Below are 14,708 nucleotides of genomic sequence, written 5' to 3'. Positions count from 1 at the left end.
TGATACATTGCTCAATTGACATCATTTTTTAGGCTGTGTCTCCACTTGGCAGTTTTTTGAAATGCTGCCAATGCATTTTTTTCAGCCAAAGCTAGAAGTGGATCCATGAGAAAGGAGAAATAGAAGTCCTTTCCTTATATTTCCTTTTGAATCCACTTTTGGCTTTGGCTCACAAACATGGTAGTATTCCAAAAACGGCCGCCATTGAGGGGGCGTGACATCACACGGGGCGGAGTCGTGATGTCACGATACTCCGTCCCCGTGGTTGGGAGTCATAACACAGAGCCTCCAGCGCTTCCTGCAGTGCTTACAGGTGGGTGCTGCATGCTAGATTGTGGGGGTCTCCAGCGACGGGACCCCCGCAATCAGACATCTTATCCCCTATCCTTTAGATAGGGGATAAGATGTCTTGGGGCCGGAGTACCCCTTTAAAGGAATTCCTCTGAAAAACTCAGCACAGAAATTCCGCAAATTTTAGTGCACATTATTTTCAATGGGGATTTTATTGTCCCATTCACACAGCGGAATTTCCACTGCGGACAATTCCATTCAGAGCTACATTAAACTTAATGGGACTCTAAATTCGAGTGGAATCTTTGTTTTGAAAGCACATAAATCCCACTCAAATTCCCCCAAATTTTGAAAAATGCGCAGTCTGCTTTTCTGAGCAGAATAGCAGAAATTCATCGTGTGAACTTAGTCTTAGGCTGGGTACACACGGTACAATTTTGGCATTTTCAGTTTTTAAAAGTAAAGGGTGAAAAAATGACATCCTAAAAAAATCACATGTAGTTTTGCAATCTTCTTGTACGTGTCGCTTAACCAGTGTATTGCACGGTGCGCAGCAGGAAACACGGTACGTACTCGCCGCCGCAGTCCTGTGTGTTCAGTGACGTTTGGAGTCGAGGCTGCGCGCCGGCGTGACTGTGACACACTGCCCCGCCTCCAAACCTCACTGAGAACACAGAGCAGCTGCCGGGTAGCCCTGTGCGTATGCTCAACCAAGAATACGCAGCATATTTCCCGATTCCCTACATAAGTCCTACGTGGGGCCATACCCTTTACAGGTAAAAAAAAATTTTTTTAATATTTCACCTGTTCTAACCATGCAGTCAATAACTGTGTCGCAAACGATGGCGATTTGTAATAAAAATGCATGCCTATTTATCTATACAGTTTTCTTCCTGATGCAAAAAAAAATTAAAAATTGTACCGTATAGCCTGTTATTCATTACATTTCTGTTGAATGGGACAGAATCCTTGCAGAAGGAAAATCTTTCCTATAATTGAGACTAATGTAAACGTTCCCTATAATAAGTGACAGGGCTGTGGGAGGGAAGCAGCGCAGCCACCTTTACCTGTCTGATCTGTAACAGAAAGAGAAAAGGTGGCAGTGCGATCCCCGCTGTCCATAAACTCTACGCTTATCAACATTTTACATGTCTTGTAGTAATCATTGGATGTGACTGGAGTAGGACATGAAGTAACTTGAGATAAAAAGTCCTAAACTTTCTATGTAGATTTAAACAAAAATGTTGCGGTGTAGAGGCCAAGACTATGGGTCATAGTTATCACTGATATTGTATGTCATTTATAACTTTAGTTGTTTTTTTTTTATGTCGTGTAAGTGCACATAATGTATCATATGTATCATATAATCATATATTACTTCACCACACCATCTCTCACGTAAAGCAGGTTTCTGGAGGACCTCTGAGGGTGGTCTAAAGTTGTGTTTTATTTTCACACTTTGCGGTGTAAAATTGCGTCTTTTTGATTATTCACAAATACTAAATTAGTGACCGCTGCATCCAAAAGCTGTTTGGAAAAAAACACACACACAAAAAAAAAAGCCAAAAACCAACACGCAAAAGAAGCATTGTGCAAAAACATAGAACTCTAGACCAGAAGAAAGTAAAAAAGAAATAATAAATTCTCCCCTGTGTCCATACCTTTAAATCCTCCCCGTAGAACCGGAACATGGAGACATCGGCCACTAATAAAATTTCCACAAATCTTTCTTCAGACACGAACCTTCTGTGCCGGCTGCGTTGAGCCGTGACATCTTGTGAGAAAAGTTCCTCTGTCCAGCTGTTGGCAGATACCGGTGGGATGCTCGGCTGCGTTTTGCCATCTTCCCCATCCCCTCTTCTTCTATCTTGTAGTCTCTGTTTAGAGGTGATCGAGTCTATGTGGTCATCATTTTTCCTGCCCAGTTTAGGAGCTTTCATCACAAGGTACTGACCAAGTGTCCCCTGGCTTGTCCATTCCTTCAGGGGCTGGATGATAAACCTCTGTTCACCTATTAGGAAAGCCCCCTGAACCCCTTTACAGATGCTAAAGGCGGCCAATGGCTCCTGGCTGGAGTAGAAGCAGCTCCTTAGGCCAGTAGTCCCTTCACCCTCAATGCTGCCGCTACCTAAATATCTGATGTGTAGCCCCGGGATAAGGAACTCATCATCTGGAGAAAGGTGGAACGTCATCTCCTCACCTAGAGCAAAAAACCTCAACGTGACCGTCCCATTGGGAGCAGGAAGAAGCTCCAGGGTTGTTACTTCTCCATGGGGCAATGAATGACTGCCAAAAAACCAAAGGACCAAGATCAGCCCAGATCCCTGAAGGCACGAGGCAACCATTATGAGAACGTCTAAGTGATGTATCAGTTTGACAGGTGTCAATGGCTTTGAGAGGGTCGCTGAGAAAAGTACATGAAACTACGCAGGTCGTGTAAGAAATAATTGAGCATGTAAGTTGCTGTGACCCGAGGAGTGAGGATCTGCCAGTATCACCCTAAAACTTCTGGAAAAGGGAGTCATTTACGTGCGAAACCTTCTGCTGCCTTCAGATCAGAACTGAAGGTAATGTAACAATAGGCGACATGTGGCTCCAATTGTCCTCATCCAGACAGATCCATTCCCAGTTGGTTGAGAGACATATGAGGGGCTCTCCTATGTTCGGGACCCTCGAACAGCAGTAAGTGGCAGAGGTGTGTGATCGGAGGGACTCTCCTGGTCCCGTATCTGTATTCCCACCCTTTTCTCCTTTCCTTCTATTCCCAGAAATACTTGAAGCACCAGAGCTGCTTTGGAGCGATCCCGGTATATATACACCCGCCGAGCTCCCTCCACCCCCCTACAGAGGTTTATTTTTGATCTTTAGCTCCTCTGTCCCTCCCTCCTCTGTCACACAGGAGAAGGAGGGGAGACAAGGAGGCAAAAAAAAGAGAGGATCACTCAGCCTCTTAACTCCTTCCCTGCCCCACCGGGTCCCGATAAGCTGAGTGTGTGCCCATTCTACCTATGAGTCAGGTGCCAGGGTGTTGGTGGTAGGTGGGTGGGTGGTATCCTACCTTGCAGGTTACATACCTCCCAGGGGCGGAGGGTTAATGAAACTCAGCCCAGGTGTGCACCCGATGTGTGTGTGTGTGTCCTCTGGTGTTCGTCAAGTCTGTTCCCTGAGGAGAGAGAAGGTGGCACGTGAAGGGTTAATGTCTGTATGACAGCCGCAGTTCATTAACAGGGAATCAATGAGTTGCACATTTGTCTATAATAACTTTTATGTAACTCCAGCAGCGTCAGCCAAAGTCGCCTCTGTAAGAAAGAATGGCGAGGAGTCATTAACCCTTGATATCCCGTCCCTTATCATTAGTCTACAGCAGTGGTCTTCAACCTGTGGACCTCCAGATGTTGCAAAACTACAACTCCCAGCATGCCCGGACAGCCTTTGGCTGTCCGGGCATGCTGGGAGTTGTAGTTTTGCAACATCTGGAAGTCCGCAGGTTGGAGATCGCTGGTCTACAGCATTGATTCCCAACCAGGGTGCCTCCAGCTGTGGCAAAACTACAGCACCCAGCATTCCCGGACAGCCAAAGGCTGTATGGCATGCTGTGACTTGTAGTTTTGCCCTAGCTGAAGGCATCCTGGTTGGGAAACACTGGTCTATAGGATATTGGAGGACGTGATGGATAATTGAGGGGGTCGGGGTCCCTTACTTTGGGTGACTACAGGACAGACAGCTTCGTTACACTGGGTTAGGAACCTCTGGCAGTAAAAGCCCTGATGTAGAGTAGCTTCATAGTTTGGGCGAACACTGGGATACATATGTGAGGGTCTGGGTTATAGGGGTATTCCAGGAAAAAACTTTTTTATATATATCAACTGGCTCCAGAAAGTTAAACAGATTTGTAAATTACTTCTATTAAAAAATCTTAATCCTTTCAGTACTTATGAGCTTCTGAAGTTAAGGTTGTTCTTTTCTGTCTAAATCCTCTCTGATGACACGTGTCTCGGGAACCGCCCAGTTTAGAAGCAAATCCCCATAGCAAACCTCTTCTAAATTTCCCGAGACAGGTGTCATCAGAGAGCACTTAGACAGAAAAGAACAACCTTAACTTCAGAAGCTCATAAGTACTGAAAGGATTAGGATTTTTTAATAGAAGTAATTTACAAATCTGTTTAACTTTCTGGAGACAGTTGATATATATATATATATAAAAAGTTTTTTCCTGGATAACCCCTTTAATTGTTCTGCAGTCCGTATAGAGGGCTGTGTGAGGTTCCTGCATTCAGATGGGGATAAGATAGAACATTTACAGTATTATGTGATTGACAAGAACATTTAACCCATTATCTGCCGGGACTTGATCCACCGATACTCAAGAAGCAACCACCGCTTTGCGTTAACCCCATATCTTCCATCTCAAGTCTTTTAGATTAACACATGGACCATACGTTACAGAAGACAAGACGGTCAGTCTCATGTTGTATCCGTAACATGTGCAGGAAGGGTGGGGACACATTTGGCGTATGCGCTGCGGATTTCCCGCACGAAGATTCAGATTGTTTAAAGTAGAAACAGTGCTATGGTAAATTACTGTTTACACATGGACCTGGCTTTGCTGTTTAAAGGCCTCTGCTTGATGTCAGTGAATGAAAACATTCTTATTTACATTTATAAGGGCATCTATCCTAATGACAGAGCAGGTTTGATAAATTACTATTTATCAGTAATAAGATCCTTCTTATTGCTTAAAGGGGTATTCCAGGCAAAAACTTTTTTTTATATATCAACTGGCTCCGGAATGTTAAGCAGATTTGTAAATTACTTCTATTAAAAAATCTTAATCCTTCCAATAGTTATTAGCTTCTGAAGTTGAGTTGCTGTTTTCTGTCTTACTGCTTTCTGATGACTCACGTCCCAGAAGCTGTGCAGCTCCTATGGGGATATTTTCCCATCATGCACAGCTCCCGGGACGTGACATCATCATTGAGCAGTTAGACAGAAAACTTCAGAAGCTAATAACTATTGGAAGGATTAAGATTTTTTAATAGAAGTAATTTACAAATCTGCTTAACTTTCCGGAGCCAGTTAATATATAAAAAAAAAGTTTTTGCCTGGAATACCCCTTTAAGACATGACAAAGAGAAGCTTTGTCTCTTGGTGCAAGAAAATTAGAACAAATTAATTAGTGCTCTAACCACCCAGCACGACAAAAGCTGCAAAATGTGCATTACCTGGCAAGAGTGGATCACACTACAGAAAATGACATGATCCACCACATATATACACAGTACAGGACATGAACTACCCAACATACAGAGTGTATTCACCTCCTTTTGACGTTTTGCCTTTTTTGGTAGTTACAAACATAAATTCAAATAGACTTAAATAAACTTTTATCATTTGATCAACATAACATGCATAGAACTCTAAAAGTAATTAATAATAAGAACAAAAAGCTGACATCTGTTAGATGCATAAGTATTCACCCCCGAGTCAATACTAGGGAAACACCTTTCACTGCCAATACAGCTACAAGTCTTTTGGGGTCCCTACCAGCTTTACGCATATAGAGATGGGAATATTTGTCCATTTTTCTCAGAAAAAAGCAGAAGCTCAGTTTGATTTGATGGAGACGTCTGTGAACAGCAATATCTAAGACTTGCCATAGATTCCCAACTGGATTCAGGTCTGGGCTTTGAATGGACATTTTAGAACATTAAAGGGGTACTCCCGTGGAAAACTTTTTTTTTTTTTAAATCAACTGGTGCCAGAAAGTTAAACTGATTTGTAAATTACTTCTATTAAAAAATCTTAATCCCCTTAGTACTTATTAGCTGCTGAATACTACAGAGGAAATTCTTTTCTTTTTGGAACACAGAGCTGTCTGGTGACATCATGACCACAGTGCTCTCTGCTGACATCTCTGTCCATTTTAAGAACTGTCCAGAGTAGGAGAAAATCCCCATAGCAAACATATGCTGCTCTGGACAGTTCTTAAAATGGACAGAGATGTCAGCAGAGAGCACTGTGTTCCAAAAAGAAAATTATTTCCTCTGTAGTATTCAGCAGCTAATAAGTACTAGAAGGACTAAGATTTTTTAATAGAAGTAATTTACAAATCGGTTTAATTTTCTGGCACCAGTTGATAAAAAAAAAAAAAAAAGTTTTCCAGCGGAGTACCCCTTTAAGGGTGTGAACCACCTGAATTGCGTTACATCTGGATTACCACTGACCTGATGTCTGGTCTTAACAAATAAACTATCTGAAACTGTGTGTTCCGTGCTGGACTTTTTTCCTGTCTGCGCTGCTGTGAGTGCTGCCCTGCAACGTCTTGGACCGAGTGGGGAGTGAGCTGAACACACATCTTTTCTTGCAACAATACCAGATAGCGCCTTTTCCTGTTCTTCTTCTATTGTTGTGGAACACAACAATATCCAGATTTACATGGTCATTCTATTATTTTACTACTTTAAAAAAAGTTAAACTTACAGAAGATGTCCAGCGATAAGAAATGTATCCCCTATCCGCATTTCTCCTGTACGGGGCCCTGGCACTGCTCTGTTAGGCTATGTTCACACTACGGAATATCCGTATGGAGAATCTCCGTGCGTACATTCCAGAAACTGCCGGCGCTAGCATTCCGTGTGGAGCATGGAACGTGTTCATTCTTTCTGCGGACACTGAAAACGCAAATTCCGCTGTGTGCACAGAATTCTGTTAAAGGACAGCAAAAAGTCAACTTATCCCCTATCCAAAGGGGACTGCTGGGACCCACTGCAATCTCCCAAATGGGGCCCCCCATTGTCGCTCTATGTGAGAGGCTAATGTGCGTAGAGATCGAAAGTACTCTCCCTCCCCATACAGTTCTATGGGAGAGGCGGGGAGGCACAAACGCTGCCTCCCCGCCTCTCCCATAGAGATACATGGAGGAGGCGTGTCGGCCACGATGACACGCTGAGGCCGGCACGCCTCCTGCACGGGAGAGCCGCAGCAGAGCCGTGGCCCCGTGCAGAAGATTGCGGGGGGTCCCAGCGGTCAGGGTATAAGTTGTCTTTTGCTGCATTTTTCCTTTTATCCAATAGGACTTTGTGACAGTGGAATCTCTGTGCTGAATACCATTGTGGAATTCGGCACAGAAATTCCGACCTGTGAACATGGCCTTAGAGTGTCAGCTGGTCAAAACAAGCCCCCTCTATCCATCTCTATTGGAGAGGTGGAGACACACAAGCGCTTTGAGTTGAATGGAGAGTGCGTTTGGACCAGCTGACGAGCTATGTGCGAAGCGTCACACACAGGAGCCGAGCCGGGGCCTCGTACTGGAGATTGCAGGCCTTTTTTGCAGGGCATGTTGAGGGCTCATTTTTTTGAGCCATGATGTATAGTTTTTATTTTTGTGTGGATGGGATTTTTGGATCACTTTTTAAAAATGTTATGTATAATATGATGTGACAAAAAATCTGCAATTCTAGAATTCTTTTTTGATTATGCCCTTCATTGCACTGGATCAGTAACTATATGTTTAAATAGTTTAGACAATTCCATACACGCAGGGGTCAAGTCCTGGGAAAAAAAGTGTGGGAACTCACCCAAGATTTCCACTTAAAGGGGTACTCCACCCCTAGACATCTTATCCCCTATCCAAAGGATAGGGGATAAGATGTCTGATTGCAGGGGGCCCGCCGCTGGGGACCCCCGCATTCTCCCTGCTGCACCCGGCATTCGTTTAGAGCGTTGGGTGCAGCACCGGAGGCTCGTGACGGCACGGCCACAGCCCCTCAATGCAAGTCTATGGCCGTCATGCCCCCTCATATAGACTTGCATTGAGTGGGCATGGCCGTGATGTCACGAGCCTCTGCTCCCCTTCGCCAGTCATTCGGCACGGAGAGAAGTTCACTCCATGCACTGGATGTCTGGGGTGCCACAGCCGAGATTGCGCGGGTCCCCAGCGGTGGGACCTCCGCGATCAGACATCCTATCCCCTATCCTTTGGATAGGGGATAAGATGTCTCGGGGTGGAGTACCCCTTTGAGGGCTGGTCCTGCCGGACTCCTGCTAATGGGAACTGCATTCCTGCTGTGGAAAAAGTGCAGGAACTCCGTTCCCATGAGTTCCTGCAGGACTTGAGCCCTGCATACACGTCAATACCAAATATGTTTATTTAATAATTTGTTTAAACATTTTTATAGTATTATTTACAGTATAATAGCAAAAGCATGTTGAACTAATGGCAAACGCACTAAACAAGTCTGTGACTTCAGAGATGACACAACTATATGAGCAGGATACCAGGAGGTGTTGTACGTGATTGGGGCCAGGTACTCCGTTCTGCTGGAGTTGCCTGCTCAGTGGTGGTGCCAGGAGTTTGCCTCAGGCATCTTAAGCTGCAGATCTCTGAGCATGTCCCGGAAATGTATAATCGTGTGAACGTCTCAGGGGCGATGTGTGCGCACAGGGCTGAGACAGGCAACGCAGGGAACCACTAGGGAGGTTAGGGATATTGGATACTTATATGGGCTAAGACGGGCAACACTGTGACCCACCGGGGAGGTTGGGGATATTGTATACTGATATGGGCTGACACAGGCAACACTGAGAACCACTAGGGAGGTGGGCGATATTGTATAGTAATATGGACAGGGCTGAGATGGAAAACATTGTGAACCACTGGGGGAAGCATATTGTTTACTGATATGGACTGGGATGACACGGGGAATACTGTAAACCACAAATGAGTTTGGGGATGTTGTACATTAATGTGAATAGAGTTGTTGACATGTCATAAATGTCCAGATAGGAATACCTCTTTAGGGTCTATTCATGGGTACAGTATCCTGCGCATATTTGATGTGCAGGATTTGAAGCTGCAGATTTTATGCTGAAGATTTCAATGTTAATGAATTGAATGAACACAGCTTCAAATCTTGCATATGAAATATGTGCAGGATACTGTACGTGTGAATAAACCCTTATGGTGTATTACCATGTACAGGATCTGCTGCATATTTAGTGCTGCAGATTTCAATGTAAATTAAATTATTGAACTCAGCTTCAAAACTTAAACTGCATGGACAACCAGGTCTTTCAGCTGTAATACGGATTCTAAATTGTGGCTGTGCTGTAGCTACCTGACTGCAGCTTAAAGCGTACCCGTCAGATCCAACAACATTTTTTTTTATTTAATATATCACTCAGTACCTAATCCTGACCATGAACATTTTTATGTGTCTAGCTCCTTTATTTATTTTTTTTATTACACTTTTAATTTAGCTCACTAGTCTGAATTCCTCTCAAAGGGAGGGGGTGTGGCCTCACTGTGCAGGTCTCCGCCCCCTCCCTCAGTACGCTGTCTGCTCACATCTCTCCTAGCATTAGCAAAACTACAACTCCCAGCTTGTCCTCACTGACAGTAGCGGGACACAAGCTGACAGTGGGAGGATTTTTCCTGCACTTACAGCTGTCAATCAAGGAAGTGTGTCCATGACATAGGTGATGACGCATGGACACAGCAGGACTAGTATGTGTCCAAGCAGGCAGGGGGGCAGTTGTTTGACTGGCTTTTTCAGTATGAAATATTGAAAAATTTCTAATGAAAGCAATTGCATAACCTATTGGTTATACATGCTTTATAACATATCAAAGGTTTTTGTATCTGATAGTGCCCATTTAAGTGCCCATTCACACATGCGTGCTTTGCAGTGATTGGATACATTCCCATGTGTAGCATGAAATAAAAGTGGCACTGGAGAGACAGTTTTCTTCTTTTTTTCACATACCCTTTTTCTCCCTAGGGAACACTGCTTGGCCTGTAAGACCTCTTACACTAAATGAAGGTCTTGGCATGGAGAAACATATAGGAGCTATGTGCAGGGGCATAGCTAAAGCCTCATGGGTCCGGGTGCAAAAGTTCAGCTTGGGCATGACCTCCCAGTAACTTTCATCTATTTTGCTGGCAATGTTTAGTGATTGGGGCAATTAGGGCTCTAGGCACTGTTCCCTATAAGTTGGGCAATACAGAACATCAAGTACATATTAATATATAGTGTCCTAATAATAAGTTATAAAGCAGTCAATTACAGGGATACATAGCACAATCTCTACATGTTGCGCTGTATGCAAGCAGTATAGCATGTGGTGGAAAATTACTACCCTATTAATCATATGCCAAGTGAGGGTAAAACAGGCTACTAAAGTGAAAATTGATTGAAACTACGGCTCCCAGCATGACCTAAAGAATGATAGTAATATGAGGGCGTTGTTTATTAGGAAGATATGCACCAGACTTTTACGTAGGCCTTGACCGACTATAGCTATAGACACAGTGAAAGGTTGAAAAACCATGTATATTCAGTGACCCACAGGTGATGTCTTCTCTGATTGAAGGCATTCATTTTCTTCTCCATCCGGCCCAGGCAGCCATGATGACGTGTTTCAGTCATGTCTCAGCTATTCAAAGTTTGCTGCCCAGATGCCTAGATACCTTTTATCTCTATATTAGCTCCTACTTACTGCTACATGCTTGTCCGCAATCTAAAAAACTATACCACCGTGCCCTCTTTGTCTGAATTATCTTTAAAAAATATATAATAAAAAAAAAAGTTAGAAGGTAGGACCAGACAGGCAGCACTAGACATAGAGGGGACAGATTAGGTGAGTAGGGCTTGGCGGTATGGCCAAATATGTGTATCGCGGTATTTTTGTAACTTATGGCGGTTACACTGTATATAACGCTATCCCCCCCCAAAAAATTTTTTATTATTAGCCCAGCGCTGCACTGTCCCCATCGGGGTAAATACTCACGTCACCCGCAAGCGCTGCTCTCCTCGTCCTCCTGTTTGTTGCGGCCGCCGGCGCTGACACTCTTGCCCCTAAGGAACTATGCCACCATGCCCCTAAGGAACTATGCCACCATGCCCCTAAGGAACTATGCCACCATGCCCATAAGGAACTGTGCCACCATGCCCCTAAGGAACTGTGCCACCATGCCCCTAAGGAAATATGCCACCATGCCCCTAAGGAACTATGCCACCATGCCCCTAAGGAACTATGCCACCATGCCCCTAAGGAACTGTGCCACCATGCCCCTAAGGAACTGTGCCACCTTGCCCCTAAGGAACTGTGCCACCATGCCCCTAAGGAACTATGCCACCATGCCCCTAAAGAACTGTGCCACATTGCCCCTAAGGAACTGTGCCACCATGCCCCTAAGGAACTATGCCACCATGTGCCTAAGGAACTATGCCACCATGCCCTTAAGGAACTGTGCCACCTTGCCCCTAAGGAACTATGCCACCATGCCCCTAAAGAACTGTGCCACCTTGTCCCTAAGGAACTGTGCCACCATGCCCCTAAGGAACTATGCCACCATGTGCCTAAAGAACTATGCCACCTTGCCCCTACGGAACTGTGCCACCATGCCCCTAACCAACTATGCCACCATGCCCCTAAGGAACTATGCCACCATGCCCCTAAAGAACTGTGCCACCTTGCCTCTAAGGAACTATGCCACCATGTGCCTAAAGAACTATGCCACCTTGCCCCTAAGGAACTATGCCACCATGCCCCTAAAGAACTATGCCACCATGCCCCTAAAGAACTATGCCACCTTGCCCCTACGGAACTGTGCCACCATGCCCCTAACCAACTATGCCACCATGCCCCTAAGGAACTATGCCACCATGCCCCTAAAGAACTGTGCCACCTTGCCCCTAAGGAACTGTGCCATCATGCCCCTTATGATCTGTGCCCCCTTGCCCCTAGTAAACTGTACCACTGTCCCGCTTAAATCATTGTTTCCCAATCTGTGGCTCTACATATTGTGAAACTACAACTCCCATCATGCCCTGATAATAGAAGAGCCACAGATTGAGGAACACTAACCTAACAATAAGCTGTCCCCCTGGTAATACCTGTCCTGGCTCCCACGCTGCAGGCGGTAGGACAGGGAGACAATCCCTCTCTTGTTCCTGTCAGCGCTCAGTTTTTGAATGGTATCGGCCTCTCATGACTACATGACGGGTACTTTACAATTTAGCTCTGCCGACTATATTTGTTGTATGTGCTATTTGCTCCCGATTGTTTCTTGTTCTGTGATTGTCTCAGAAGTATACCTGTGGCTACTGGACCTGTGGCTACTGGACATCGCATACAACCATAGTTTTGCCTAAATGATGATCACGATATAGTACCACCTCCTCTTGTCATGGAAGGTATACTTCCTAGACAGGCGCTGGGCAGAATTGGAAGTGGTAATAGGCTTTTCTTCTCCCCATATTTATATATAAGAGGAACTCCAGTGGAAAAAAAATGTTTTCAAATCAACTGGTGCCAGAAAGTTAAACAGATCTGTAAATCACTTCTATTTAAAAATCTTAACCCTTCTAGTACTTACCAGCTGCTGCAAACTACAGATTTACTACAGAAAACAACAACAGTGCTCTCTGCTGACACCTCTGTCCATGTCAGGAACTGTCCAGAGCAGGAGAGGTTTTCTATGGGGATTTGCTTCTAATCTGGACAGTTCCTGACACGGACAGAGGTGTCAGCAGAGAGCACAGTTTTCAGGCAGAAAATAAATTCACAAATTTCTCTGTTTTATGTAGCAGCTAATAACTACTGGAAGGATTAAGATTTTTTAATAGAAGTAATGTACAATCTGTTTCTGGCGCCAGTTGATTTGAAAACATTTGTTTTCTACTTGTTTCCGTGGAAGTTCCCCTTTAACCCCTTTGAGGGCTTTTTCACACTACCGTCATGTTCCTGCATTTTTACAGCTGTTTTTCTCTGAAAGAGGTCACGAAAAAATAGACGAAATAACTGAACAAAACGGATGCTAACGGATGACCATTGTCCGTTATTTTAACAGGCATTCTGTCAAAATAACGGACATGTTCCATCCGTTATCACCCGTTATTTAATCTGCCATGCACCGTTATAGTCCGTTATTTTTTGTCCGTTATAAACTCCTTCTGGTTGAGATGCTGTACTGAGCATGCTCAGTAGCAGTAACTGATCACAATGGAAGGTGAAAATAAGGGGCGCAAAAGGGTGTTCTTTGTGAACATCTGTCAGTCATAAACTTTAATGTTAGAATTTTAATGTCCGTTATTCCACAGTTATTTTTGACGGGACAAAAATTTGTGCATGCACCGTTATTTGCATCGCCAAAAATAACTGGCGTCAATCATAACGGGACATAATTGATGCTAAAGGATTGTTAAAAAAAAAAAACATTGACATGAACTGGATTTTTTGACGGCCGTTTTATGGACTTTCTGACGGGAGTTCATGATAGGAGTTTTTACAGGAGCATAACGGTAGTGTGAAAGGGGCCTAATAGGGGACTTTCTATTTGAGTTTTACGAAAGGATTATCTGTATAACTATTTATAATTATTTATTTATGTATTAATGCATTATAATGTATGTAGGTGTCCTTTTTGGCAATTTCATGCGAATAAAATATTTTTACTTCCCTGCGATACTTGTATGTTTTATGAGGGAGTTTTATAAAATTCTGAATAGAGTAAGTGTGGTGCAGTTGCCCATGGCAACCAATCAGATTGCTTCTTTCATTTTTCACATTTTTCCTTTTTAAAAATAAAAGATGAAATCTAAATGGTCGGTAAGGGGAACTGCGCCACTCTTCCTCTACACAGGTTTTGATAAATCTCCCCTTATGTGCTTTCTCCTAGAACGATGTCTTGAGACTCTTTTTCTCAGTCATGACATCTTGTGGTTCTTTGGCATTAATGCAATCCTCAATTTGATAAATAAAATATATTCTTCTGTACTCTGAGGGCATCTTGTGGTGATTTTATGTATTGAATGCTTAGGACTGTCAGTCGGGCCCACAGGTGGCAAATAGAGAGCTTTAATGTCACGTGTAATAGCAACCCATTGACAAATGTATGAAGATGTTTCTACATCTAACCTAGTAGCTTTTTGGCCCATCTTAACATACAATGGCCTCACCATCTTAACATACAATGGCCTAGTGGCTTTTTGGCCCTCAACATACAATGGCCTCAGCATACAATAGTTTCAACATGCAATGGTCTTTTCTGGACCATTGTAACTTGAAACCAGACTCAACATACAATGTACAGACAGTCCAGATTTGCAAAACGTGTCAATGGCCGGAAGAACCGACCAATCAGAATGGGCATTTGACTGGTAAAACCCCTGTTTTACTGAAGTGTATGCACTGACTGGTGTCTGGTAGCGCCCCCTACAGTACAGGGAGGTATTACATGTTCTGTACTCTTTACCTGTATTACTGAAGTGTATGCACTGACTGGTGTCTGGTAGTGCCCCCTACAGTACAGGGAGGTATTACATGTTCTGTACTCTTTACCTGTATTACTGAAGTGTATGCACTGACTGGTGTCTGGTAGCGCCCCTTACAGTACAGGGAGGTATTATATGTTC

General features: G+C 43.9%; 1 protein-coding gene across 1 annotated transcript in view; it reads right to left on the bottom strand.

Annotated features, from left to right (window-relative positions):
- The window catches only part of ADAMTS8 (ADAM metallopeptidase with thrombospondin type 1 motif 8), a 28,684-nt gene extending 25,657 nt beyond the window's left edge, over positions 1-3,027 (bottom strand). The window contains exon 1 of the mRNA XM_056544514.1: positions 1,953-3,027. Coding sequence (XP_056400489.1) covers positions 1,953-2,636 — 684 coding nt within the window. The 5' untranslated portion in view covers positions 2,637-3,027. The remainder of the gene's footprint in view (positions 1-1,952) is intronic.
- Between the last annotated feature and the right edge of the window lie 11,681 nt (positions 3,028-14,708).

The sequence above is a fragment of the Hyla sarda genome, chromosome 10 (genome assembly GCF_029499605.1).
Source record: "Hyla sarda isolate aHylSar1 chromosome 10, aHylSar1.hap1, whole genome shotgun sequence".
NCBI classification, from domain to species: Eukaryota; Metazoa; Chordata; class Amphibia; order Anura; family Hylidae; genus Hyla; species Hyla sarda.
This window is presented reverse-complemented; position numbering and strand designations above follow the sequence as displayed.